Consider the following 27,360-nt stretch of genomic DNA (forward strand, 5'->3'; position numbering starts at 1 on the left):
ACAGGCTCATGCCGCCACGCCCAGCTAATTTCTCTTATACTTTAGTAAAGATGGGTTTCACTGTGTTGCCCAGGCTGGTCTTGAACTCCTGAGCTCAGGCAATTTGCCTGCCTCGGCCTTGCAAAGTGCTAGAATTACAGGTGTGAGCCACCGCACCCAGCCCTGAATACATCTTAACCGGCCGGGCGCAGTGGCTCATGCCTGTAATCCCAGCACTTTAGGAGGCCAAGGCAGGAGGATCACTTGAGCCTGGGAGTTCAAGACCAGCCTGAGCAAGACAGTGGGACCCCATCTCTAACAAACAAAAAAAGAGAGAAAAAAAAATTAAATAAAAATTAAAAAAAATGAATACACCTTAACCAAGCCAGAAAAAGATGAGAATGTTCCATTTTCTCCCCACAGATCTTCCCACCAGCAGCAACCATAGGAAAGGACGCTTACAGTCAGTTTTGTAGCTTTCTAGTGTGTTCCACAGAACATCAGCCCTGAAAGATGCTCTGGAAACCGTATTACTCTGCTCCCCAGTTAGAGACTCAGGTGCACACTAGTAAGTTACAGGCTCCAAGGAGGCTCCCAGTAAGAAACCTGTTTGTCTTTACGTAAGTGAGCAAAGCTTAGTCACAAAGTGTGCCAGACTTAGTCACAGATGCCTTGTTTTAAAGAATGCCCTTTAATGCCACCCATCAGAATTCTTCTCTTTCGAATGGGGCAAAAAAGTGTGTGGGTGCCCACACTGCCTGGGCTCAACTCTATTCTTCCCAAGTGAAAATCCTGCCCGGAATGCTCACCTGGGACTCCCGCTTCTCCTCTCTCCAGGCCAGGGCCTCCTGCCCGCACCTTGTGAGCGCCTCCTTCACCAAGTGGCCCCACGGTGAACTGGAAGGGGCTGCCAGTGACGTGCTGCCCACGGTACTTGACGCTGACTGTGTGCACGCCCATCTCCTGGGGCACAAACCGGACGCAGTGCGAGTTCTTCCCCATGGGCACAATCTCTGCCTCAGTCACACGGCCAGAGGGGCTGGTGACGTGGGCCGACATATCACTGCTGTTAATTTCTGAAAGAGGGAGGGAGGTTGGGGGAGAGAAGAGGGTTAGCGCAAGGGCCTGAGACAGGGAAGGACATGCAGGGCAAGCAGCCGAGAGCAAGGTGTATGCAGCCCGGTGGACGTGGGGTGCCCAGGCTTCCTTCCCTTCAGGCTGGGTACCTGCCCTCCTGTGGACAGCATGGAGTGGGTAGGGCCCTTCAGGCCACCCATGCTGAGGACACTGAGACTTTTTGCCAAAGGTGACGTGGTCATCCATCATGCACAGACGGGCTCCTTTCCACAGGTAGGTAAGGGTAGAAAACAAGAGCCGTCATCCCTTACCGTCAAGAAGCTTTGGCATTTCTTTTAGGCAACAAGACAAAGTTAGAGAAGAAGGTGAACATATGTCAGTCCCAATGGCAAACGGGAAACCATGCGTGAGCAAAGCTTTGAGCAAACCAAAGACCAGGGGCCACACTTTCAGAAAAGCAATGTCTCGGGTCACCAGTGCTAGGACGCAAGACCACATCACTCTACGTGAGCTGCTCACGTCATGCCAACGACTGTGCCTGCACTGCCGTGGTGAGGCCAGGCGGCCGCATGCGGGGCACGGAGCACTGCCATCACCTAGAGCCAGTATGAAACTGCACCCTCCAGCCCCACAGGATCTGGGCAGAGCAGTTCATGACTCTGACCCCTGAGGACAGAAAAGGGAAGGGAGGTTGAAAAGAGGGTCACCCATGTTATGAACTGAATGTTTGTGTCCCTCCAAAATTCAAATATTGAAACCCTACCCCCAACAATGTGATGGGATTAAGAGGTGGGGCCTTGGGGAGGCAATTAGGATTAGATAAGGTCATGAAAGTGGAGCGACCCTGTGATGGGGTCAGTGGCCTTGTAAGTGTCCCAGACAGCTTGTTCCCTCCGCTCTCCAACGTGTGAGGATACAAGGGGACGCTGTCAGTCTGCAGCCTGGAAGAGGGCCCTCACCACAATCTGGCCATGCTGGCACCTGATCTTGGACTTCCGGCCTCCACAACTGTGAGGCATACATTTCTGTTGGTTGCCACCTAGTTCATGTGATTTTGCTATAGTAGCCCAAACTGACGAAGATGCCCTGCAAAACCTGGGTCTGGAGGACATCTGAAGTTAGTGAGCTGTCCTCCATTAAGGAGGAGGGGATCTCCAAGAGGATCACTTGGGTAATGAGAGGCAAATCGAGCCTCACCCAGAGTCATCTGGTACTAAGTAACTAAAAGAATAACAAAATGGCCAAGAGCTGGAAGAGACTTAAGAGAAAGGGTAAACGTCCACACTGCAGATACTTGCTAGCTCCTCAAGAAATAAGCAGAGAACAGAAATTTTGCCAAATGAGAAATGTAAAGCAAATGAAAAGAAAACACAGTACACATCACTAGTAATCAAAGATATGAAACTGAACACTGGACGCCGTATTTTTCCATCAGGTTGGCCAAAGTGAGAAGGAGAGAGACAGCCCCAGTGCTGGTGGGGGAGTATGGAGAAATGTAGAGGGCAGTCTGCCAAGGCATGGCAGCATCTGAAATGCACCAGCCCAGCCCACTCCTGGGCATTAGTCCACAGCCTGAGCACAGGGTGGCAAATGTCAGAGCAGCCCTGATGATGGGAGCTGAGGCACAGAGTTGAGTAACGAAGGTTGATGCATCTAGACATGAAATGGAATCTCTCTTTTTCTATCACCAACAGTTCCACTGAATGAAATGGCATTTTATCAGGGTCATGAAAGAGATGATGCGGATGTCTATTTTTTGAGGTGGGAAGATGCCCACGAAAACAGTGGATGAGTACACCGATGTGACTGGAAAGTGAGCACACATGGCTATGAGGACGGGGCAGCCAGGGTCCAACTCTGCACCTAAGATGTGAACCAGGCTCTCTCTTGGAGGTGACACTTCCTCCCTCCACCTCGAGGCACACAAACTGTTTATGACCACAAATGATCAGTGCAGCTTTTTTTTTTTTTTTTTTTGAGAAAGAGTCTCACTTTGTCACCCAGGCTGGAGTGCAGTGGTGCAATATCAGCTCACTGCAACCTCCACCTCCCAGGTTCACGCAATTCTTGTGCCTCAGCCTCCTGAGTAGGTGGGATTACAGGTGCCCGCCACCACACCCTGCTAATTTTTGTATTTTTAGAAGAGATAGAGTTTTGTTATGTTAGCCAGGCTGGTCTCGAACTCCTGACCTCAGGTGATCTGCCTGCCTTGGCCTCCCAAAGTGCTGGGATTATACGAGTAAGCCACCGTGCCCGGCCCAGTAAAGCTCTTTTTAAGTGATCATGTCTGAACTCTACAGTAATGAGGCTTTACCACATTCCCATGTGACCTGACGTTGATGTGACTACACAAGAAGAACCCGTTAACTAAAGCCAAGAAGGCGGAGTCGACAGCTCCGTGACACGTTAGGAAGGATGGGAGACGCAGTGTAGAAAGACAACCCCTCTCCAGAGCTCGCAACACATCTGAAGACGATTTAGGTTTCCCTTCTCTGTAGAATTTGTGCAATTCCACAGGACATGCCAACTTCTGGGCAGAGGAGCCTCAAAACTTTCACTCACAGTGACTTCTCTCTGGAAGGATTCTTTATAGAAAGAATTTGGGACACATTTCAGACAGACCGTGTGACCTGTTGACTGCCTAATTGGGGCCCATGAGGAACAATTCACCACCAAAGGGCTAGATGTGGCCCAGTGAGATCTGCAGCACAGCCCTCATTCTAATTTCAGGAATGAAAGAGAAATACTAGAAGGATGCCGCTGGGCTGCCACCTCTTAAATACTTCCAGACACTGGCATCGGCAGGGCCAGTTCTTTCACTGACACGATTCTATTTGACAGATAGTAAATCTAAAAATCTAAAAGCATATCTACGTTTCCCCCATGGGACACAATAAAGCTATTTTTATTTGGAAGAGGAAAAAGGTAGCGAGGTAAACATTTATTTTTCTTGGATGAGCCTCTGCGAAAATAAACACAGAAGAACACAATGAAATGAAGTGAAACGAAAAGTCAGCACAGTTGACTTGGATACTATGTTCTGGGCCATGCCTAAACTTGGTTCCCAAAGGCACCCGCTGCCCTGAAGGCTGGAGCCAAGGCTTCCCCGCCCCACTAGTCCCCAACACCCACCTGGGATTTTCAGGTTCAGGTCACAAATGCTCCCGACAGTGGCCACGGACGGGGCCCGACTGGTGCGGGTGATGCTCTCTTTGACTCTTCCCTCCCCGCTGATCTTCACAGTAAATGGGCTCCCTGCAAGATCCAAGAAGGCTCCTGTGAGCAGCCCAGAGGCAAAGGCACAGCATTTATAGAAAACCCAAGCATCCCACCTGCAGGGGAATGGAATGCACATACCAGGCACGTGCTCATCAGCGAATTTGGTGGAGACAATATAAACCCCAGGCACGGTGGGGAAGTAGGAGACTTTGCAGGTGCCATCTTCCAGGTCCTCCGTCTGGATGTCCACTTTGCTGGGGCCTTCCACTGCCAAGGATATGCCACCATAACCTGCAACACAGCAGCCCCAGGCTGTTCTGACAGCAACTCCTCAGGAAGAGGGAGCCCGATGAATGGAGAAAGGACATCCTACCCTTACGCCTCAATGTATTTCTACATAGCAGAAAGAAAGCAATGGCGGCCTCGTTTGCAGAGCCCAGAGGGGGATGAGTAGGTTAAGCATACTTCCTGAGAAGTCCTGTAGTGAAATAACCTGCTAAACCTGGTTTTGACCACAGAAGCCTTTCCTTAAGGATATTTACTAATATCCCATAGATGATGTGTCCTGTGCAAACTGCTGGGGAGGACCTTCTGCCCTCACGCCTCCAAGAACTGCACATACCGCCTCGGGGGTTTATCCGCAGCCAGACCTGAGATTCTGAATTTTTAAATAGCCCCTGGCTACCTCAACTAGGTCAGCAGATCCGAAGGTTTAACAGGGAGTATCTCCCAACCAGGACCAGAAATTCTCCAGCCCTCTCCCCTGGGTTAGAATTTATCTAGAATTCACCAGCATGGCTATCCTTCAAGAAAGCAGATGACTGGAGGCACCGGGGTGTGGCGAGCTTGGAAGAGACACAATCTAACTCAAACCATCGCAAAGAGAGAACAGAAAGAGATGCCTCATTTCCACAAAAGCTCTGCTCAGATGACCATGGTCTTGGCCAGTCAGCCCAACATTCTTTGCTTGGAGAGACGCTGGGAAGCTGAGAACAAGGGTGGGAGAGCAGACGAGAAAACAGGGGTTTGCGAGGTGTTGTGGCTCTGGGTTCAGATCCTAGTGAGGAGGGGGCTCTAAACCTTGTGAGCCTCAGTTTCATCATCTAAAAAACAAAGACAATCCCATTTTCGCCAATGGTCATGAGGCATAAAAGACAATGCAGGCAGAAGGACCTATAGCTTGAAGGATGCTCAGAAAGGAAAAGGGGTTCGTAGGATGAAAAGATGACGCTGCCTCAGCAAAATAAGTCGGTTCCCACAAGCTCTGGGCCTCTCCCCTGGGACCACACAGACCTGCATCCCTTGTGTCCACGATGAAGTCAGACATCTCGAAAGTCCGGCCTTCTGACAGGCCACGGCCATAGACTTTGGCTCGGCGGGCGTCACCGATCTCTGACTGGACCACCATGATGGACACGGGGCTGTTGGCCACATGGTTGCCATTTTTCTTGATGCTGACCAGGTGTTCACCCACTTCCCGGGGGATGAAGGAGATGCCTGGACCAGAACACAGACTGGGGTTTGTAAGGGGATGGCGGAGAGGAAGCAGGAGAGAGACATACTCTCGGAAATAGAAATATGACTTTTTTCCTGACATCCAACAATCCAGAGTGTCAATATCACAATGCACAAATACGCTTGGGCATTTATCGTGCGTGTGACTCAGCAGGTTTATCACATCACACTCCATTGTGCTACCCATTTCCCAAGAAAGGACTGCAAGAGTCCCCATCTCCCACCCAAGATGTCCTGGCTCCAGCCAGGAAGGGTAGCCCAGCTCACCAATGTGGTTGTTGGGCAGCCTCTTCAGGAGACAGGGCTCGTCTCGGCCAGATGGGGCCTTAATGCTGGCCGTCAGGCTGCTGAGGTCAGTCTCACTGATGTCGAGCAGGAAGTCAGCGGCCGAGCCCAACTTCACCTGGGAGCACCGCCTGCTGTCATCTGGGAAACATCCCCCAAAAAGGACTCCCGTTACATGTGGTTACCCCGGCTTCCCAGAGCTGCCATGCCATATGCTGTTCACGGATGAACAGGCAAGAACTAATTACACAAAGTTAAGTGAAAAAAAATGAGCCTTGAACACTGAGTAGACCCAACCAATGAAGAATGACGGGATTCATGCCCGCTTGCAGCAAAGACAAGGAGCTGGCAGGACCCAGAGACTTGAGTCCTCATGGACCACCTTTTAAAGGAATCTTTGGGCCAGGTGCCTAATCCCAACACTTTGAGAGGCTGAGACAGATGAATCACTTGAGGTCAGGAGTTCAAGACCAGCCTGACCAACATGGTGAAACTTCATCTCTATTAAAAATACAAAAATAAGCTGGGTGTGGTGGTTGGTGCTGTAATCCCAGCTATTCGGGAGGCTGAGGCAGGAGAATCGCTTGAACCCAGGAGGTAGAGATTGCAGTGAGCCGAGATCACGCCACTAAAACTCCAGCCTGGGTGACGGAGTGAGACTCTGTCTCAAAAATAAAATAAAAGATAGGAATTTTTGTTAGTTGAAGGCACCTCACACCTGCCTGGCATGGCTGTGGACATTTCTAGGTAAACAATGACCACATTCCACACAGTACTACTGGCTGCTTCCCAGACAGGTCTAAACACAGTGGGGAAACAGGCTCTGCCTTGTGCGTCTTCCTTATAACCCACTGAAAGCATCACCTGAACACAGCAAGGTGAGGAGCATGGGCTTTGGCATTTCATAACCTGGATCTGTTTACTTATATGTGAACTTGGCTACACCACTACCTTGCCAAGCCTCAGTTTTCCCATCCGTAAAAGGGATAGCAGAAAACTTACCTAGTAGTGACGCTGAAGGGCATGTCTAAGCTCATGCACCTCATGCACTATTGCAGTAAGTATGATTCGAATACTCCATCTGAGAGCTTTCTCTTTGCACACTAGAGTCACACTGGCACAATAAAAGTGTGCTCCAAATACTAGCTCTCACATTTTCCTGGATTATCAGCAAGAGAAGAATTTAGCTAATCTGAAATTGCATTCCATCCCCTGCTCCTCCTCAACAAGTCTCCATGAAACCTAAACTCAAAGAGACGTCTAGCCTGCTGCCTGTGGTCCGATAAGGAGGGTGGCAGTCAGGGGCAGCCATACTTCCCATGAGGAAGCCCCCAGAAGCCAGACAACCCTACCTGTGATCTTGGCTGTGAAGGGGCTGCCAGGGATGTGCTTGTCATTGTACTTGACCAGAATGCTGTAGTCGCCTGGCAGAGTGGGCAGGTAGGTCACTGTGCATGTCCCATCTTTATTGTCAATGCAGCTGATTTCTGCTTTTGAGGGGCCCTCAATAGCCAAGTCCAGACCACCTACAAGTGGGAACAGGGATGCAGGGGTGTTAGGGAGAGAGTTGCCTTGTTTTAAGAGTTTCCTTTTAACAACTCATCCAGGGCAGCCCTGATGCTGGGGACAATGGACCGACGCACTCCACGTGAGCTGTGGGCAAAGGGACATCTGTCAGAATGAAGCAGTCCACGTGGTAAAAACACCCACTGAGAAGAAACCCCAAACATCTGAGTTCTTCACTGCAAGTAACCCTGGAGCTCTCTCTACTCTCAGGATGCATGGGATGAGAAAAGGAAGGAGCCGTGTACGTCAATTACACATAGGAGATGGTGGGCGGTGGAGGGCAGAGGTGGATTGTCCCTGCCCATCAGGCACTGGCTGCCATCACGGAAATCCCATTAGAACCACAGATTTGGGAGTATCCATAAATACCACGGGAATGGGCACGCAGCTTTATCAAAAAGAGCCACTCAGTAAGTCATGTGGTCTTGTGGATACATGTGCAAAAAGAACAAAAACATCACCAACCAAAACACACTTAAATTCCAGACAAGTCACATAAAGTATTTCATAGCATGAATCTGATTTCAATTAGAACACAAAGGACTTCAAAAATGTCTGTCTGGGTAGAAGACGAAGCAGCTCTACAGAAGAAACAAATTTACCCAAGAGAAAAGACAAGACAAATACTACCATTCAATTGTCTCACTTTTAAAAGCCACCCTGGAACCATGTCCACTTCACCCTCCGAATGGACAGCTGGAGGCATATAAACACGTAAACCACACAGTACCTTCTCCTGCATCCTCCGTGACGATGGTGAAGGTGGCAGTTTTGTTGGCCACTCCATACACAAGGCCTGGACCGTATGCAGAAACGCTTCCACTGTTGGGGTAGTTCACGTAGAACTGGAGTGGGCTCTCTGGGTTTACAAAGGACACAAACAAAATTGGTGCTCATTAAGGGGTGAATGAAGACCCTGGACAACTGGCATCTTGACGCTCACCTCTATGGGTCTGGCGCCTCCTAAGCAGAGGCATGAAGAGACAGAAAGAGATGCACATGCACCTCCCGTCCCCCGCCATCCTAGGACATCAGAGAGGGTCTACATAGTATTATTCCTTCAATCACAACATAAGAAAAACAATCCTGGAGGCTGCTCCAGATGAGGAAGGGGGCTAAGGTAAGGTAATCCAGCCCAACCTGACAAATAAGGAAGAAACTTTTGCACTGGGTGGTGAAAGGACCCATGGCCAGAGGGAAGGTAAGTGGAAAGGGCTTTTGGAAGGCCATTTGCCCATGCCATTCAACCTGTAAGGAATCAACCCCACAGTGGTCTTCCCTGCCCACCCCAACTCCTAGCCCTATGTAAGCACTTTCATTTCTGCAGTGTTCGGTTGCACGTCAGGAAAAGACCTAAGTGTTCACAACAGAGGACCGGTTAAATAAATGCTGATCTACTCATGAGCCATTAAAAAGAGTGAGGAAGACCCATGTTTACTAACTTGAGAAATTATCCATAACATGATGCATTAAAAAGAAAAAAAGCAAGTTGCTATAAACTATGAATACCATTATGCTATTCCTTTAAAACAAAATAGAATAAAATTATATGTATGTTTGTAGATACAGAGAGAAACATCTGAAAAGATACACAACTCACACCAGCAGTGGAAGTGGATGGCAGATGTGAGAAAGACATTTTTTCCTCTCTCTCCATCTGCCGCTTTAGAATATTTAAATAGAAGCAGATAATACATTTTTGCTTTAAACCAATATTACATACAGACAACTAAAGCAAATGCCAATCTCAGAGAAATATTTGCAACTCCTACCACAAAGGGCTAATCTCTCCAATGTTTACATTGCTCTTAGAAACTATATGACAAAGGCCAATAACCAAATAGAAAAACAGGCTGTGGATCCAAATGTTCAGTTCACAGAAAATGAAATACAAACAGACATATGGAAAGTTGTGTGGTCTCATTCACAAGAGCAATACAAATAAAGCAACGCTGAGATTCTGTTTCTTTCCAACCATCAGACTGGCAAAGATCCAAAAATTTGATACCATATTCTACTGGCGAATTTTGTGGAAAAGAAGGTGCTCTTCTCCATGGCTGGAGGGTGTGTGAACTGCAACAGCCCCTCTGAAGGGCAATTTGGCAAGATCTGTCAAAATCATAGATGTCTGCACTGGGGCCCTAGCATTGCCTCCTCTGGTAACTAAATCTCACAGATACATCTTTGCGAGTGTGAGGTGACTAGGGGAAAAGTAGACTTGCTGCAGCAAGACTGAGGACAGCAAGGGCAGGAAGAATCAAAATGCCCTCCAATGCCCTCCAATAGGGAAATGGTCAAATATGTAATGGTTCGTCCACATGAGGGAAGGCTGGGAAGACACTCGCTTATATATCTGTATTTCCATTTGCATGGAGAGTCTTAAAAATACTCTGAAATTGGCCAGGTGTGACGGCTCATGCCTGTTATCCCAACACTTTAGGAGACAAAGGCGGGAGGTCTGCTTGAGGACAGGAGTCTGAGACCAATCTGGGCAACATAGTGAGACCCTATCTCCACAAAAAAATAAAAAATAAAACCCTGAAACTCCGAAATCAAACATAAAAAAATTTATGATAGTCTAGTTCAAGGAGAGGGCAGATGGAGGATATGGGTAGGAAGGAAACCTTTCTCCGTATCATTTTTATTTTTGAACCATGAGAATGTGTTACCTATTCAAAATACAAAATTAAAAAACAAATCTTTAAACAACTACAAAAAGAAAGAGTGAACTGGTGACACTGTGCTGGTTGGTGACCCATGAAACCTGGGCTGGCTTCCCTTGTCAAGGGCTTCTGGTCCTCTTCTTCCAGGGCTGCTGGTCCTCTTCTTCCGCCTCTGACCTGGCTGGCCCCAAGCCCCCAGGCCACACAGGGTTCTGCAGGCCAGGCTAGAAAGTCCCTCAACATGCCTCCTATTTTTCTCCCAGCTTGACCTCTGGCCACACTCGGGGTAGTGACAAAGGTAACGATCACACACCCAAAAGCCTGCATTGTGACCCAAGACACTGAGCTACATCATCCCTTCCAGAAATCAGCTGGACCTGCTAGGGTCCCAGACTGTTTGGTTTTGCAGGGGTGCCAATGCTGCATTCCCCAGCCTGCTGCTGAGAGCCACTCCCTGCACAGCGGCTGAGGAGCATCTGCAGGCTGCCTGGATGCCCCTGAATGGTGGAGCCCTGCTGGGCCTGCTGAGCTCAGCTTACCGGGGATGTGGCTGCCCATGTATTTGATGTGCATCTCATGGAGCCCGACCTCAGTGGGGGCATATCTAACAGTGACCGTGCCGTCCTTGTTGTCCACAATCTCAGGTGTGGCTGTCTTCCCAGAAGGCATGTGGACCTCTCCTATGGAGCACAGAGAGATGGGGCAATGAAACCCACCAGCAACCTTCCCCAGAGAAGCAGAGCCCAAGGCACAGATGTATTCAAAATAAAGGTTTCCAGAGCCAAGAACATTCATTGCTGCCTAGAACATTCAAGTCCCACAATGGGAGAGACCATTTGCTCTTTTCTTTTTTTGTTTTTCCAGTTCCATTTGGCTTCCACAAAATATAGCAGACAACTCTTAAAGAGTTTTCTACAACTGGCAAAATCAAGCTCAGAAAGGACTTGAGAAGACCATGAAACCAGCTGGATACGTAGAGCATCAAGCCAAAGAGAAGCAGGCCATTGAAAACAGGCTGAGGGGAGAAAGGAACTCCTGTTACGACAGACTCAGTGTCAAAGTCACATCTGGAAACGTCAAATAAGAGAAGGCAGGAAAAAGTGGCAAACAGGAACTCGACAGTCATGAGGTATCTAAAAACAGCAGTTCTTAACCTAGAGAGAATCATGGGCCCACTCAAGAAAGTAATGCAAGTTGTCAGTGAGCCACTTCTTCAGAGAAACACACACGTGGCATATTCTATAGTTTCAGGAGCCCACGGCCCAACACCCGAGACCAAGAACTCGTGACCCTGGGTAAGGAGCCCGGGTCCGGGGGACAGCGGACACACCTCCCCAGCACCATTCTGGGAAGCTCGTGAGAGCAAGTGAGAATGAGACGGCCTTCATGGCAAGTGCTTACCAGTGATTTCTCCTTTCCTGACAGCAAACGGAATGACCAGGTCAAAAGGCTTAAATCCCAGGCCGTTCATATCACTCACTGGGACATAGGCCTCTTCGGTCACCTAAAAACAGAAGGCAGTGGTCACTGGGTAAAGCAGACAACAGCAGGAGCTGGTGAAGCTACAGGGGGTAGAGCTGCTGGGAATTCTGCAAGCCAGTGAGGCTGGGATTTGGGAATGTGGCTGCCCATTGTGGTATGGGCTTTGTCTAAGTGGCTCCAGACCCAGGGTAGAACCTGAGGGACTGGAGAAGTCATGCTGACCAACCGTTAGCAAACACTCGGGAGTCTGTTTGTAAAATTCCCAGCAGCGCCCATGGGAAAGTGGAAAAGTGAGAGAAAGCAATGTCTATGAGTCCCAAGAGGCTCCATCTGGAAAGGTTTAGTTGCTTGTGGCCTGGAAAAGAAGGTGCATTTTAAGTGGCAGAGAGTAGCAGTGGGTGGCTTTCCCCCTGAACAGAAACTGAATGTGCAAGTGGCGGCTTTGAGAGGCAGCAGGAGGGCTGCAGACAGTTGTCTGTCTTTCTCTTTAAACACGGAGACAAACTGCACCGAGCGTGATCACAGACACGACGGCTGGTGATTCGTGGAGCACGGATGGTGACGCAAAGGTGATCTTATTACAGAAAAAGCAAGGATCATCGTGATGGGCTGATCAGTGAGGGGCACACCAATGACCAGGACACCCACAGGGCTTAAGCAATCCCAGAAGCAGATGGCAGATTTTCTGAAATGAAGCCTGAGTAAACACAGAAACACAAAAAGGAAAAAACCAAAATTGTACCCAGGGCCTGAATCCAGGGGGACATGCATTTACCGGTGCCTCCTCCACGGCTGTGACTTCCCCATCTGTGGCCTGGTCAGTGGCAAATGGAGATTAGTTGGGAACCATACTGGAAGGATACACTCAGTAGACTCTACCACCACAGAGCTGCTTCCCCCACTGCTCCATCTTGAACTGCAGTGAGCCACTCACTGTAGCGAAGGACACTTTCTTACTGCCCTTTTGGAAGGCAGTTGGTCTCCTCTCTTCAACTGTCAGATGCGCATGCCCTGTGAGCCCACAACCCCACTTCTAGCACGCAGACCTACGCTGGCGGGAGGCTCCATAGTTAACTGATGTGTGTAAGGACCTTGACTGGTGCCGTCTGTGGTCGTGCAAAACTAAAGCAACCTAATGTCCATCTAGAAGGGGTTTGGTCAAATAAATTCTGGTGAGTCTGTCCAGTGGAACATGACAGTCAGGTCCAATGAATCAATATGTAAGGGTAACTATGGCACATTGAGGTAAGGAAGCAAGGTGCGAAAGCAGTATGTACGGTGTGACCCCAGGCATGAAAGTGAGGTGTGTGAAGTGTAAGCAGGTAAAAACTAACACAAGGCATCTCTGCAGCACAGAATTAGGAAGAAGTTCTTTTTTTACTTGATAAATGTCTACTGTGGTTAATTATTTAATTTTTTTTTGAGGCAGAGTTTTGCTCTGTCATCCAGGCTGGAGTGCAGTGGCGTAATCTCAGCTTACTACAGTCTCAAACTTCTGGGCTCAGGTGATCCTCCCACCTCAGCCTGCTGAGTAGTTGGGACTAGAGGCGTGCACCACCACACCAGGCTAATTATTATTTTTTTTTTGGTAGAGATGGGGTCTCACTGTATTGTCCAGGCTGGTCTTAAACTCCTGGGCTCCAGCAACCCTCTCACCTTGGCCTCCCAAAGTGCTGAGATTTCAGGCGTGAGCCACCATGCTCAGCAGTTAATGTTTTTAAAGTTTTTTATAAATTCATTTTCAACAAATCTTAGATTTAATGCTCCTGGCTGGGCGCAGTGGCTCACGCCAGTAATCCCAGCACTTTGGGAGGCCAAGGCAGGTGGATCACTGGAGGTCAGGAGTTACCAGCCTGGCCAACATGGTGAAACCCCGTCTCTACTAAATATACAAAAAATAGCCAGGCGTGGTGGCGGGTGCCTATAATCCCAGCTACTCGGGAGGCTGAGGCAGGAGAATCGCTTGAACCCAGGAGGTGGAGGTTGCAGAGAGCTGAGATTGCACCACTGCACTCCAGCCTGGGTGACAGAGTGAGATTCTGTCTCAAAAAAAAAAAAAAAAAAAAAAATTAATGCTCCTGATTTAACGGAACCAACAGCAAGGGAACCCCTCTCAACACCCTCTTCCGCCATAAGAAAGAATAAGAATCAGAAGGCCTCCCCTACAGAGGAAGGCCTATGTACCCATGTTTGTTTTTTTTGTTTTGTTTTTTGTTTTTTTTTTGTGAGACGGAGTCTCGCTCTGTCGCCCAGGCTGGAGTGCAGTGGCGCAATCTCGGCTCACTGCAAGCTCCGCCTCCCGGGTTCACACCATTCTCCTGCCTGGCCTCTCCGAGTAGCTGGGACTACAGGCGCCCGCCACCACGCCTGGCTAATTTTTTGTATTTTTTAGTAGAGACGGGGTTTCACTGTGGTCTCGATCTCCTGACCTCGTGATCCGCCCGCCTCGGCCTCCCAATATGTACCCATGTTAACTGCTTCGTGTGTATCTTGGGATCTGCAGAAAGGCAAAGGCAGCTCTGTGAGCTACATTTGGAACAGCGCTATCCTCTGCCTGCACAGGTTGGAGCTATGCAGGGGACATATCAGTCAGAAGGAAGATCTTTCAACGGCTTAGCTACGGCCTTTGGTCCAGGACTTCTCAAAGGCAATGGGCAGTTAAGCTGTTTGTCCATGACTCCATGTGCTGTGTGTGAGCAGTGTATTTGATTAAACCACCCTGTGGGTCTCCTTGAGACATTTGCTATGACTGCAGTGCTGGTCGGTGTCCTTTTTTGTCCTCAAACTTACAGAGAGAAGCAGGGAATCTACCCAACCAAAGCCAATGAACAGTCAGTCCACCTAGTTAAGGTTCTCTCCCTGGAATGAGAGAATAAAGACCCAAACCAGGTACTGTAGGTACTGTGGGTAATCGTCCCTTTCTGCCTTCAGCAGTGGTCAGGGGGCAGTGGGTAAACACAAAGTATTCTTGCTTTGTGTGTATTCAGGGGCTAGAAGACACTTATTCTTACTGAGTTTGGAAGCCTCCACTTCTGCAAAAAGGGTCCTCAATTTTTTTAACTCTGACTTTCTCACTTAGACCTTCCCAATATGGTCTTCTCTTACCCCCAACTCATTGCACCAGCAGGCCCATGACCACTGCTCAGTGCTTGGCTGCTCTTGCCTCCTTCCACCTAATTCTAACAACCAGATAAAACCCACTATGGGCTAAAAACAGATTCTGAAAACTACAACTGGTACCCTTCTCTGTGAATAAGGACATCAACTTCCCAGCTGTATTTCTTTCTTCCTACAGGAGAAAAACACTCTTAAATGAACAATGTCAAAAGTTGACAAGTGTTTACATACTCGAGACATAAAAGAGCCTCCAGATCTCTGGCATGCTGTTTACAGATAAACAGACGTCGACAGAAGGGAATAATACTGCGACAGAGTATAGACTGTTTGGAAGAAAGTCCCTGAGCTTTGGAGTTTGGAATGGAGTCTTCATGCACCTCTCCATTGCTGCACAAAATGAAATAATTACAAGGTGCTTTGTAGGCTGTGCACAAGGCCAGGTCATTAAGGGCCTATGAACCTTGTGGTCAAGTGCGGCTGCTGACCACAATATCAAAGGACACCAGTGAGGATGACAGCATGGTGTTTGGTGTCTGTCTAGACCAAGCACGCTTCATTTGTAAAAAAAGCCAACGATGCTTGGTTTTGTGTGTTCAATGACGTAATGTCCCCAAGGTTTCTAACCCCTTTCCTGATTGAAGAATATTCAGAAGAAGATTTATTATGCAATAATAAAAATAAATAATCAGAGGAAGATCTGTAAGTCACTCAGAATTGAAAATGAAAGACCTTGGTCATTCACTAACCCAGGTGTTTGCATAATGGTTTCCTCCTTTTATTCCAGATGTTCCTAGCTGCAAAAGACAAGGTATTTCCCCCTCATACATAAAGTGTGAATCTTTCCAAAACACAAGTGGAGGTACTTTGAGTCCTGCGATATCAGAATCAAGTCTCCAGACAAAACAGCATCAGGAAGCTCTCTCCTCCAGCTATGGAGAATGGCCATGAAGATGGAAGAAGGAAGAGCTGGCAGGTTAAAAACCTGTCATGTTTTATGTAGAAACATTTTTATAAAGGTGCGTTTTTCTGAGGAGTTATCTCTCAAAACGCCTGGGCTTAGGCCAGGATATTGCCCAAGTCCCTTATTATGATAGACACCCTGGTGGCCAGTAAGATTCCCTAAGAACCCTTAGAGCCAAAGAGTCTCTGAGTTTCTAGAGATTACTCTGGGACCCTACAAGGTCATGACTGCTTAACAAATTTTTTTCCAAAGGAAAAAAAAGGTGGAAGAGGATATCCTAGTCAGGGTTCAACAAATGGCAGCGGTTACAGTTTCCACCAATAACAGCATGCTCTGGAGAAGGAATTTTCCTTACCATGACAGTGAAGGGGCTGTTAGGAATATCAACGCCACCGAAGCGCACATAGATCACATATGTGCCCGGCTTCGCAGCTGTGTAGAAGATGTCGTAAGTTCCATCTTCATTCTCAATGACATCGGCCTCAGCCTCAGTGCCATCTGGGGTCAGAACCGTGCAGGTCACTTTCCCCTTCCCAGCAGTCTTGGCATCAACCACAAAGCCTACTTCTTCACCAGTTTTCACAGTGGAGGCGATTCCAGGACCTAAAGAAGAGTTCAAGGGAAGAGAATGGAAGTATGGACACACGTCCTGGAGGCCCAAGAACAAATCACACCCATCCATGCTGTCTGTGCCTGTAAATGTTAGGCCTCCAACTGCTGCCATTCAGAGGGATATCCCAAAGATTCCCCGATCAGGTGTTGCTCAAAGGGTTACTTCAACAATTACTTACTAAATAAGGAGCATCTGTAAGCTCTGAGTGTTGACTAAAGGTTAGCCTGGGTTTGCCAGCATTTAAAGGTATGGCAATGAAGGTCAACTTTCAACAGCAAACATATTGGGCATTTTCTTAAGCGCCAGGTACACACAAACATGGGCAAGACACAGTCCCTGCTCTCAAGATGTTAACAGGGCCAGGCACCAAGAATGACAGTTCCAACTGCCGTGGAAATGCTGAAGAGGAACTAAGTTACAGAAAAAATAACAAACTGTTCCTCAGGGAAGTCTCTGGCAGCATATCTAGGCAAAGGTTCTAAGAATTTATATCCCAGGGTTGCCACATTGGCAGAAGGCTTCCTAAAGAAAGGAAACATGGCTGAACCCTGAAGGATGGGTGCTGTTAGCTAAGGGAGACTTGCAACCTCTCCCCAATGACCAGTCTCTCTCTGATTTCTGGTGCCCCTTTACACAGGATCCATACACCAGGAAATGCAGAAAAGCATGAACTAAAAGCACATTGGCAAATACGAGCCAAGTGCATAGGAGTAATAGGGAGGGTGGCAAGAACAGTTTGTTCAGGGAGTAGTGGAAGAGAAGACTGGAGTCAATCTGTGGAAGGCCCTGAATGACCCAGAGGTGTGGCCAAAAGGCAAGTATTGAGCTCTGGATTCTGCCCAAGCTGGGAGAGGAAACAGGGCCTGCAAGGCAATGGGGAAGTCCCCATCCAACGTTAACATGCCATCAATTAGTAAAGATGATCTGGTTGTCGCTGGCAGCTGCATAGACCTAGGAGGTGGTGGATTGGCCAGCATTCCAAAATTTCTCCATTTTTTGCCATGGGTGAGCCAAAAAGGGCCACGCTGAGCAATTCACAACCTTGCCGTGAAAGCGCAGATTTTCTCCATTCAAAAAAAGACGGGCTATGAGAGAAATAGAACACATCAAGGGTGGTCCTGTGTTTAGTCTTCTTATTTAAAAAGAAGTAAATCTGTCTCATTTTAGAGATGGAGATTCATGTTTTAAAATCTGCTTGAGCAGCAGCACTGAGCTGCCCAAGGGCTGTTCTTAAAAACTGAAAGGCTGGCCGGGCACGGTGGCTCACACCTGTAATCCCAGCACTTTGGGAGGCCGAGGAGGGAGGATCACTTGAGGCCAGGAGTTTGAGACCAGTCTGGACAATTATGGTGAAACCCTGTCTCCACTAAAAATACAAAACTTAGCTGGGCATGGTGGCGGGCACCTGTGGTCCCAGCTACTCAGGAGGCTGAGGCTGCAGTGAGCTGAGATTGCATCACTGCACTCCAGCCTGGGCAACAGAGCAAGACTCCATCTCAAAAAAAAAAAAGGCCTGTAACAGTCAGTAGTTGTGTCTTAGAAACTGAAGGAAAAAGGAGGGAAAAAAAAAGAAAGAAACCAAAGAAACTGTGATGCTCAAATATTCATGGAGAATCCCTGAGAGGTTTACACAAGCATGATGAAAAAACCTAGATCCTTAAATATGTTTCTCTAATGCTGACCTGAAATGCTCTTGAATGAAATCTGAGTAACTATCTACTCACAAAAGGCAGAAATGTGCTGCTTTTCATGGGAGCCGCCATCAGAGTTGGGTTCTCAACACTTCAAAAGCATATAATAATAGTTATCATGTATCTGGCACCATGCTAAGCATTTTTCACGCCTGACCTCATCTAATCTTTGCAGTAACCCTGTAAAACAGTCTCTGTTCCTTAGAAGAGCTTCTTGGATCTAAATGTTCTCCAAATAAAAACAAAGAGCTTCAATCTATGTCAAACTGAAGTTCAGTGAGGTTGAGCAACGTGCCCAGATCATGTAGCTTGTAAGTCACAGAGAAGGGCTACAGCCCCGCTTTCTGATTGCAAAGCCTGTGCCCCTGACCTTGAGATGCCCTGTACTCACCCGTGGCCAGGCACTTGCTGGCATCACCCGTCTGTGTGGCTCGGATGCGATAAGGAGAAAGTGGGATGTCATCACCCCCGTAGGTGACCCCAATCATATAGCGCCCAGTCTTGTCGGGGATGTAGGTGACAGCATATGTGCCATCTTTATTGTCATGGACAATGGCTCTTTTGGGTTTTCCTTCTTGGTCCTGTGGATCATAGAGAAATGCTATTTAGGATGTTGTCAAGATGTAGAAAACATTCATGGAAAACCTTGACATATTTTCCTATTAGTGCCTCTAGTGGAAAGAGACAGAATTGATGGCTTAATACAATCTAGTTTTGTTTTGTTTTTTGGTAAGGAGAGTAGAGGGTCACAGATCCCTTTAACACCATGACAGACATGGCCAATTTTTAGTAATTTTCTTGTCAGGTGAACCAAGAGTGTTTTAGCTCGAAATCCTCTGAAATGTAGGGAGGGGAGGAGGCAGAGGCTTCTGCTCACACACCACCGCATCCAGTTTCCCTTTTCTCTTTATTAACAGGACCGTAACTCTTAGCTAGGTGCACCGCTCCCAGAAGATGGGACTCCACTTCCTAGCATCGTTGCCACTAGGTAATGTGACTTGTGACCAACCCCCAACAAATCAGAAGGGAATGGAAGTCTATGATGGACTTTTGGCGGGGCTGCTTAAGAGAGCCAACTGAGCTGGGAGGACCCCTTTTTCCCTTCTTTCTTCCTCCTTCTGGCCTGCCACGTGGATGTGATGGCCAGAGCACTGGCAGCCTTGTGGTCCAAGAGGAGACCTTAAGGACAGAAGCCACATGCTAGGGAGAGGAGCAGAGAGACGGAGCTGACTTCCTTGGTGAGCTGCAGGGCACCCAGGTGGCTTAACCTGGGCTTCCTTAACAAGGAAGTGGCTTCAGCCACTCTTATTTTAAGGTTTACTGTGATATGCAGCATAACTTAGTCTTAACTGATCCAAAGAGTAATTTAAAACATTTAAAAATAAAAACATAGGGGACGGGCACAGTGTCTCATGCCTGCAATCCCAGCACTTTGGGAGGTTGAAGCAGGCAGATTGCTTGAGCCCAAGAGAGTTCAAGACCAGATTGGGCAACATGGTGAAACCCCATCTTGAAAAAAAATAAAAATAAAAACATAGGAATAGATGTAGTAAAAAAAACATGAAAATTCACCAAAAAGTGGTTCTTGGAGCTACACCCTCAAATCTCTCAGGCGAGCTGCTTATGCTTCTGCACATTTACTGACTCTTTGTTGGGAAAATCTAACAAACAACTTGCATTGAGTCAGAAATCGGTTATTGAAACTCTTGTTCTTAAATCTGGCCCAGAAATTAAGTCTTAGGATTAAGATTTGGCTCAGAAAATAACTCCAAGTTACCGTTATTTGAACAGCAAGCAGGCCTTCCCCGGCATCTCGGGCATCAATTGCAAAGTCCACAGGTAGACTGGCAGGCACACCATAGGAACTAAGGCCGGGGCCACTGGCGGTCACTTTGCTGGCATCATATGTGGGAAGGACCTTGACCTTGAAGGGACTTGATAGACACACACACACACACCCTAGTTAGTAAAGATACATGTCAACCCAGCTGCATCTGACTTTTCTTACACATAAGAGTGGGGTGGAAAAGGGAGTTTCTACAGCAGATAAGATAGTGAGTTAGTCAAGGTGCCTAAGTCCAGCAGAAATTTACAACCATGAGGTAGTAACCATTACATGACAGACTGGTTTTGCCCTGAGTGTGTTCCAAGGCAGCAGTCCCCAACCTTTTTGGCACTAGGGACTGGTTTCATGGAAGACCAGGGGGCGTGGTGGGGGAATGCTTTCAGGATAAAATTGTTGCACCTCAGATCATCAGGCATTAGTCTCGTTAGATTCTCATAAGGAGTACGCAATCTAGATCCCTCTCATGTGCAGTTCACAATAGGGTTCGCACTCCTATGAGAATCTAATGCAGCCGCTGATCTGAAAGGAGGTGGAGCTCAGGCTGTAATGATCGCTCACCCACCACTTTGCGGCCCAATTCCTAACATGCCATGCACCCACACCAGTCCACGCTCCAAGGGTTGGGGACCTCTGTTCCAAGGGATATATATAGTTTGGGGAGGAAGTGTTCACAAATTAGTTTGGGAAACAAAGGGTTAAACACATTTAGCCCACTTTTGTTATGCTAAGATCATGGTCACCAAATGGAAAGAGAATACTGGAACTTCAGTTTTAATATTTATATCTCATCTTATTCTATATTCTGTATCTATAATTATTCTATATTTAGTATGCTTCATATGGTACATGGTATATTAGTAAAGCAATATACAAATGTAATTTATAAATTACATATTTCTACATAGATAGAGCTAATATGCTTATCTCTATATAAAATATGTGTTAGGGGATATGGGTGAAAGTTTTTCATCTTAAGGGGCATGATTTTTTAAAAAAAGAAAAGAAAACCCTTAGAGATTGTTCCAAGAGGTGAAGAGCTTATGTAACATTTTTTTTTGTATTAATATCAACAAGGAACAAGGTTTCTATGTAAAACCTTCTGGAAATGCTTTTATCAAGCAAACCCTGAAGTAAAGACCTTTGTCCTGTCCCAATCAGAAAACTACTTGCAGGTTCACCAAAACACCAAAAGGAAGCCTCTAATAAACTAATAAATTCTTTATTTCATCAATGATTCTCTACTACTACTGCTTCTTCTTCTTTCTTTTTTTCCAGAGATGTCAGGGGAGGGTCTATGTTGCCCAGGCTGGCCTCAAACTCTTGGGCTCAAGTCATCCTCCCATCTCAGTCTCCCAAGTAGCTGAGATTACAGGCAAATCCCACCACACCTGGTTAGAATTTCCAACTTCTTAATTTCAGCTCACCTTTAAACTAAAGATGTCTGAAAGGAACTGGGGGAGTGAGAGAGCGGGAGCCACAAATATCAAGGCTAGTGTGTGGTGACAAGTTGCAGGTTCTATGTAATACTTGCTGCCTCTATGGATGGGTAGATGGACTGATGGAGGAATGGATGGACTGATGGAGGAATGGATGGGTGGATGGATGGACTGATGGAGGAATGGATGAGTGGATGGATGGGTGGATGGACTGATGGAGGAATGGATGGGTGGATGGATGGATGATGAAAGAATGGATGGATGGATGGACTGATGGAGGAATGGATGGGTGGATGCGAGGAATCTCTTCATCAGCATATTTAACTGAGACCATGTAAGGTCCCTCCTGAGATGGGGTGTAGGTTACTGTGTGTGTGCCATCTCCATTGTCCACCACGTTCACTGGCTCCACCAGGCCTGAGGACAGAGATGAGAGGTTTAAGGAGCTGCCTGGCCTCACCTTTGCTCCACCCTTGGCTGAGTCTGAAATAGGATCACATCCATCCCCAAGAGCTATTGGTTTCCACTGATGAGTAATATAAAGGCCAGCAACCATAATCACAGGCCTGAAAAAAATCACAGCATCCCCAGTTCATGGTTGCAGAAATGACCCCAAGAGACACCTTTTGCTTTTTGTTGGCTAAAATACACTCAGTCTGCCCTAGAGTATAATTAAGGAGACTGCCTGTGCTTGCTGCTGGAGGGTGTATGTGGATGCTGTGTGTTGAAGACACACTATAACCTTTTAAGCTGGTTAGGCATGCTTAGGATGTGGCAATTTTACTCTACAGCTGAGACACTGCCAAAGAGTCCAGAACTGTGAAGAGCAAAAATTAACCAATGGGCTGTCTAGTCAAGACTTGTGGCCACCTTTGAGCAAAGAACACTGTGGTACCAGCATGCTGGGGCATAGGTGCAGGGCAGGTGAGAGTGCCAATCTCAGGGGCAAGGGGACCCTCAAGGTGAAGCCTGTGGAGATGTTAGAGATTATGCTAAAACATAATCAAGGCACACGTTGGGTTGCAGAGTCCAGATCCCAGCTTCCAACGTGATAGTCAAGGATGGGTCAACTCCAGGGTAGGTTAATCAAAGGATGACATGCTCATTAAGCAAAGCAGATGAGGCAGATGTAAGCAATTTTAGAAGTGAGGCCAGCAAGAAGCATTTGGGTTACATAATTCAGCAGCCGTGGGAAAATGCAAACCTGTCTTATTAAAGTCACCCTTTGGGTCACCTTTAAAGAACTCTGAAAGGGCTTTCAAGGGGCTGCGCCATGACTGGGAATCCGTGTCATCAGCTAAAATCAAAAGGCTGTTACTTGAGAGTCCTTCATAATAGAGGCAGATATCCAAGTAAAGCTTCTCTTTCTTTCTTTTCTCCCTCTCTCATTCACACATACACAAGGACACATACATGCACAAAAACGCATGCAGGCCCTGAATCTCAGTAACTTCACAGAATCTGATCCCAGGCCCGTGACCTTGTTTCCCCCAAACCACTTCTGCCCTGAGCTTCAAAGGGCATAACCTCCTGCTGAACCCCATGAAGGAGAAGGTTCCTCTTCAAAGAGGGAAACCCCTATTTGCCACTTGTGTGAATCCAAGAACATATCACTGGGGAGGAAGATCCAGATTACGTAAGAAATTAGGCACACTGTCCTCCATGTGGGAGAAAGGCACATTTTAAGTGCTGGAGGAGGAAACATGGTCACTTACCAAAAAAGGCAAGTTCCAATGCACTTCAGGGCTTTGTCCCTATATGGCCCGCTAGCCTTACCAAACCCAAGTTCCAGGCTGCCAACAGGACAGGCCAAATTGCCAACAAAGCCCATTCCCCAAGACACCCTCTCTCTCTGGGGAACTAAGACAATGACAAAGCCACATATCACATGCATCATGTACCTGGCATTCCCAGAGGTTCTGGTATGTACCACATGGACACCAAGGTATCTCAATGAGTTATCACCTCCAAACCCCACCATCTGCCACGTCCAGACCAACCCACCCCCTCACAAATGCTCAAACACATAATGAAACAGTCGCCACCATATTACATATGACAGCCCAAATACTGCTGCTTCCTCTAAGAAATTGATAGCTGTATTATTAAATGGGGGGACAGATCACTGGAGAAATAACAAGCCTGCTTACTTGTAAGCAGGAATTTCTACTGTTTAACTAGAACATGAAACAATAACTTTTTTAAATTTAATTTTAAGCTCATGAGCAAACTCAAAAGCAAAGCATCTGCTCTGGGTCACAGCTGCCCTTGTCTGGGGCAGATGAATGTTTGCAGGAAGGCAGGGTGCATACTTACCTCGTGGGCCCAGGACCCTCACTTCCAGTGGAGCCAGGCCAGCCTTGCTGCTGTCCACCGTGAAGGACTGTAGGACACGGGCTCGGACGCCTGAGCCCAGCCCGGGGCCGGCAATCTTGACCTTGCTGGGGTCCACAACATCCTTCACAGGAACCCTGAAGGGGCTGCCTGGAAGAGAGGTCATGGGATTCTGAGCACAAGCTGGGAATTAGAGACCACCTTGTGCACACCCAGAACAGCACTGCTGCTCCCCTGGGACCTCGGCCGTGCAGGCCTTGGTCAGCTTCCCCTGCCTCGCTGTGTGCACTGCTCATGTGCCCACTCATTGTTGTCAACCATTCTCACAGACCACCTACTACGTGCAGATATTGTGCCAGGTGCTGGATCCTGAGTGGTTAACACCCTCCAGGAACCCACGATGCAGGAGAAGGATGAGGCAAGCAAGTCACTCTAACATCCTACATAACATATTTGGGGTGTGGAAGGTGGAGCACTCAGGAGGCAATTAACCTGGTCTGCGGGAGACCAGAGAAAGCTTTCCAGTAACATCTCAGTTGTGGCACAAGAGGGAGCAGACAGAGAGGTGCTTCAAGTAGGGAGGCCTCAGCACGTGCAGTGGCCTAGAGGCGAGGGAGGAGACAGGCTGCTGGAGCAACTGAAGGAGGAAGCCAAGTGGTGGAACAACAGAACGGAGAGAGATGGGCAGGCCCTGCAGCCCACATCCAGCCCTGTCTCCCACCCTGTCTCCCACACATGGCTCCTGTGTGTCCCCAAGCCAGACTCCTCTCCCTCCAATGCAGCTGGCACCTTCTGACCACACTCAGCCTTCTCGGTCACCCAGTCACCTGGTGAAGCCTTGCTGTCTTCCTGAGTGTAAGCTGAGCTCCTGCTGCATGGCTGACCCCACGGGGGACCCTGAGGGCCTCTGATTCCTTGAAGGTGTCAGTTTTAAAGATGAAGCACAGAGGAGTCAAGGAGAGGAGATAGCGATTTGCTAGAGAAGTGCTAAACAGAGAAACAAGGGCTGGGCCAAGGACGCCCATGGACGCCACTGTGGAGGGGGAGGGGGACCTCCCCATCCAGCCTACGGCAGCATGCCTCAGGCTGCCACATCCATCACCAAGGGGCTACATGCACCTCTGCCTTGCATGGGAGTCCTAGTGCTCCCCATGGTATCTGGCAAAGTTAATGACTGCCGTGAAAGCTGAGGGATCTCTGCTTTGCATCCCAGAGAATTTATACTTTGTAGAATTACAGATGGTAGATAGCCAAGACACACAAAGAATTGAGTCCCTGGCTTTCTAACAACGGCTGGGTTTCAACGGCATCCAGGTCCTTACCTACGTGAAATAAATGGCTGGCCCTGGCAAACGAGCACAGGCCTCCACATTGGGGTGAGAGGAACAAAAGGGGGCTTTACTTTAGAGAGTGACAGTTGAGGATTTCAATGTCAACAGCTGATGCCAAGGGACTACCTCTGAGGCCAATCTTTAAGTCAGAGCCTCCACTAGAAGTTGTCTGAGCTCAGCATGAGAGCATCCAAAAACCAACAAACCCGGGTAAGATAAACTGTCCAAGATGGCAGACCCCAAGCATTATCCGCCACCCCCCTATTCCATGCCCAGACACATGTCACCATTCCCTCGTGCCAGACCTTTTTCCTCATGCACTCCGAACCCCAGTCAATCCAGTGGTCTAGGCAGCCGCCACCAACCGACCACAGCTGGCCTACCACAGGAAATCAGCATGCCATTATGAGTAAGACAGGACACGTTGTTAAAAATAACTCCACTCCGGGTTTTTAACCAGGCCAGGAAAAACTGGGCTAACATTTAAGCACCCAGAATTACCATGAAAGCAAATTAGAAGGTGGTAGGTAGCCAACTGTTTCACGGCAGTACCCCCATAGGTTGCCTTAGCTAAGAAGCCTGATGCTAAGAAAACCAACCAACACTTCACTAAATGTCTCTGCCTGGGAAAGTTCTGGGCTTCTGGAAAAGCTGGCATTTGGCACTCTCTGGGAGGCAACAGAGAGCCTGAAACGTAAAAAGACACCATCCACACCTGATGGGAAAAATGAGTGTCTTTCTGTTGTTATGCTCAAAGATGGCCATTTGCTTTAAGCTCACAGGTCGGCCACAGGGGACAAACTCTGACCCCTTTCTGTAAGGAGGATTCGGAAGCTGATGGCATTCACCAGCCTTTCCCCAGTCAAAAAGATTCATTGCCGCAAAAACCAGGAGATGTTCATCTCCACTGTTGCCTGCCAGGTCGGAGCCACATCACCCCTCCTGGGGGCAGCCTTCTACCCATTCCCTGTGCCCAACTCTCTCCTAATGCAAGTGTTACAAAACTCCAAAAGGAGCCCATAGCTCTGAATTCTGTCACCGAGCCCCATTCTCATTCTTCATAGCAGTCATCACAAGTTTTAGTTGTATAAGCCCTGGACAGTAAGCTCCCTGAGGGCAGGAACTTTGTCTTGCCCACAGCCGAAATCCCCTAGACTAGTGATTATAGGAATTTTTTAAATCTATATTGAATGAGCCGCAAGCACAAGTTTAAGGAGAAACATGTTGTTTTAAATGACTTGAGGTTTAAATGAGTATCTGAGTAGAATCAGTCTGAGTTGAATGTCAATACTTTCTGATTAGTGTGAGAGAAAGAGAGTGAGTGTGAGTGTGTGTGCACATTTCCATGTGGTAAGGGGGAAGCAGGAATGGAATCAGGAAAGTGTGTGGTCAGTGGACACTCCAGCTGCCTGAGAGTTAACCCAGAACCCAGCAGTAGGCCCCTCAGCCTGCCCTTCTCCTCTCAGCGTGACCCAGAGAGAGAAGAACAAGCCCCTGCCGAGGCTCTTCCTACTCCTGGGGTCCTGGGGTGGGGCTCTGCCCTCTTCACACCACACCTAAGACAAGGCATAAGTGGCCCAGAACAGCCCCAGTCCTTGGTCTTGTGTCCATACCACATACTCACCTGCCCTTTTAGAAATGGGGGCTGGGGAGGTGGTCTCAGAATTCACCACTATAGAATTCATCCATGTAACCACAAACAAATTGTACCCCAAAAGCTATTGAAATAAATAAATAAAATGTGTGGGGGTGACAATCATTTGAGTAGAGAACTAGAATCTATGGAGAGTCCTCCCCCCAAAACAAATGGAGGAGGGTCTTTCACTACTTAAGTCATATATTTATTTATTGTTTGAATCTTTACAGCAGTGGTTCAGGCTGAAGTGATTTTGTCCCTTAAGACATCTGGCAAGATACAGAGACATTTTTGGTTGCCACAAATTAGAATGGGGAAGGAAAAGTCTGCTATGGGCATCTAGCAGGTATAGGCCAGGGATGCTGACAAAAGTCTACAATGCACAGGACAGCCCCACACCACAAAGAACCATCTGGCCCAAAGTGTCATAGTGCCGAAGTTGAGAAACTGTGTTTCACAGTGAGTACACATGACATCACTAAATATAAAAGAAATTACAAAGAAGAATTTGAATCTGCATATCTTGATCAGCTACTAGTATTGTCAGTGAAAAAAAAGAAACCAAGACACATGAATAAGGTATATAAGAGCCAAGCACAAAATAAAGTA

At 47.7% G+C, this 27,360-nt stretch overlaps 1 protein-coding gene across 1 annotated transcript in view; it reads right to left on the reverse strand.

Annotated features, from left to right (window-relative positions):
- Positions 1-27,360, reverse strand: part of FLNB (filamin B) — a 164,672-nt gene that overhangs the window by 16,384 nt on the left and 120,928 nt on the right. Inside the window, exons 25-40 of the mRNA XM_058439100.1 lie at positions 23,767-23,934; positions 22,655-22,747; positions 21,745-21,867; positions 19,946-20,103; positions 18,560-18,749; positions 16,220-16,467; positions 12,529-12,600; positions 11,706-11,808; positions 10,844-10,984; positions 8,372-8,500; positions 7,428-7,601; positions 6,058-6,216; positions 5,569-5,772; positions 4,414-4,566; positions 4,189-4,311; positions 789-1,055 (exon numbers count right to left, since the gene is read on the reverse strand). Coding sequence (XP_058295083.1) covers positions 789-1,055; positions 4,189-4,311; positions 4,414-4,566; positions 5,569-5,772; positions 6,058-6,216; positions 7,428-7,601; positions 8,372-8,500; positions 10,844-10,984; positions 11,706-11,808; positions 12,529-12,600; positions 16,220-16,467; positions 18,560-18,749; positions 19,946-20,103; positions 21,745-21,867; positions 22,655-22,747; positions 23,767-23,934 — 2,505 coding nt within the window. The remainder of the gene's footprint in view (positions 1-788; positions 1,056-4,188; positions 4,312-4,413; positions 4,567-5,568; positions 5,773-6,057; positions 6,217-7,427; positions 7,602-8,371; positions 8,501-10,843; positions 10,985-11,705; positions 11,809-12,528; positions 12,601-16,219; positions 16,468-18,559; positions 18,750-19,945; positions 20,104-21,744; positions 21,868-22,654; positions 22,748-23,766; positions 23,935-27,360) is intronic.

The sequence above is a fragment of the Hylobates moloch genome, unplaced genomic scaffold (genome assembly GCF_009828535.3).
Source record: "Hylobates moloch isolate HMO894 unplaced genomic scaffold, HMol_V3 SCAFFOLD_5, whole genome shotgun sequence".
NCBI classification, from domain to species: Eukaryota; Metazoa; Chordata; class Mammalia; order Primates; family Hylobatidae; genus Hylobates; species Hylobates moloch.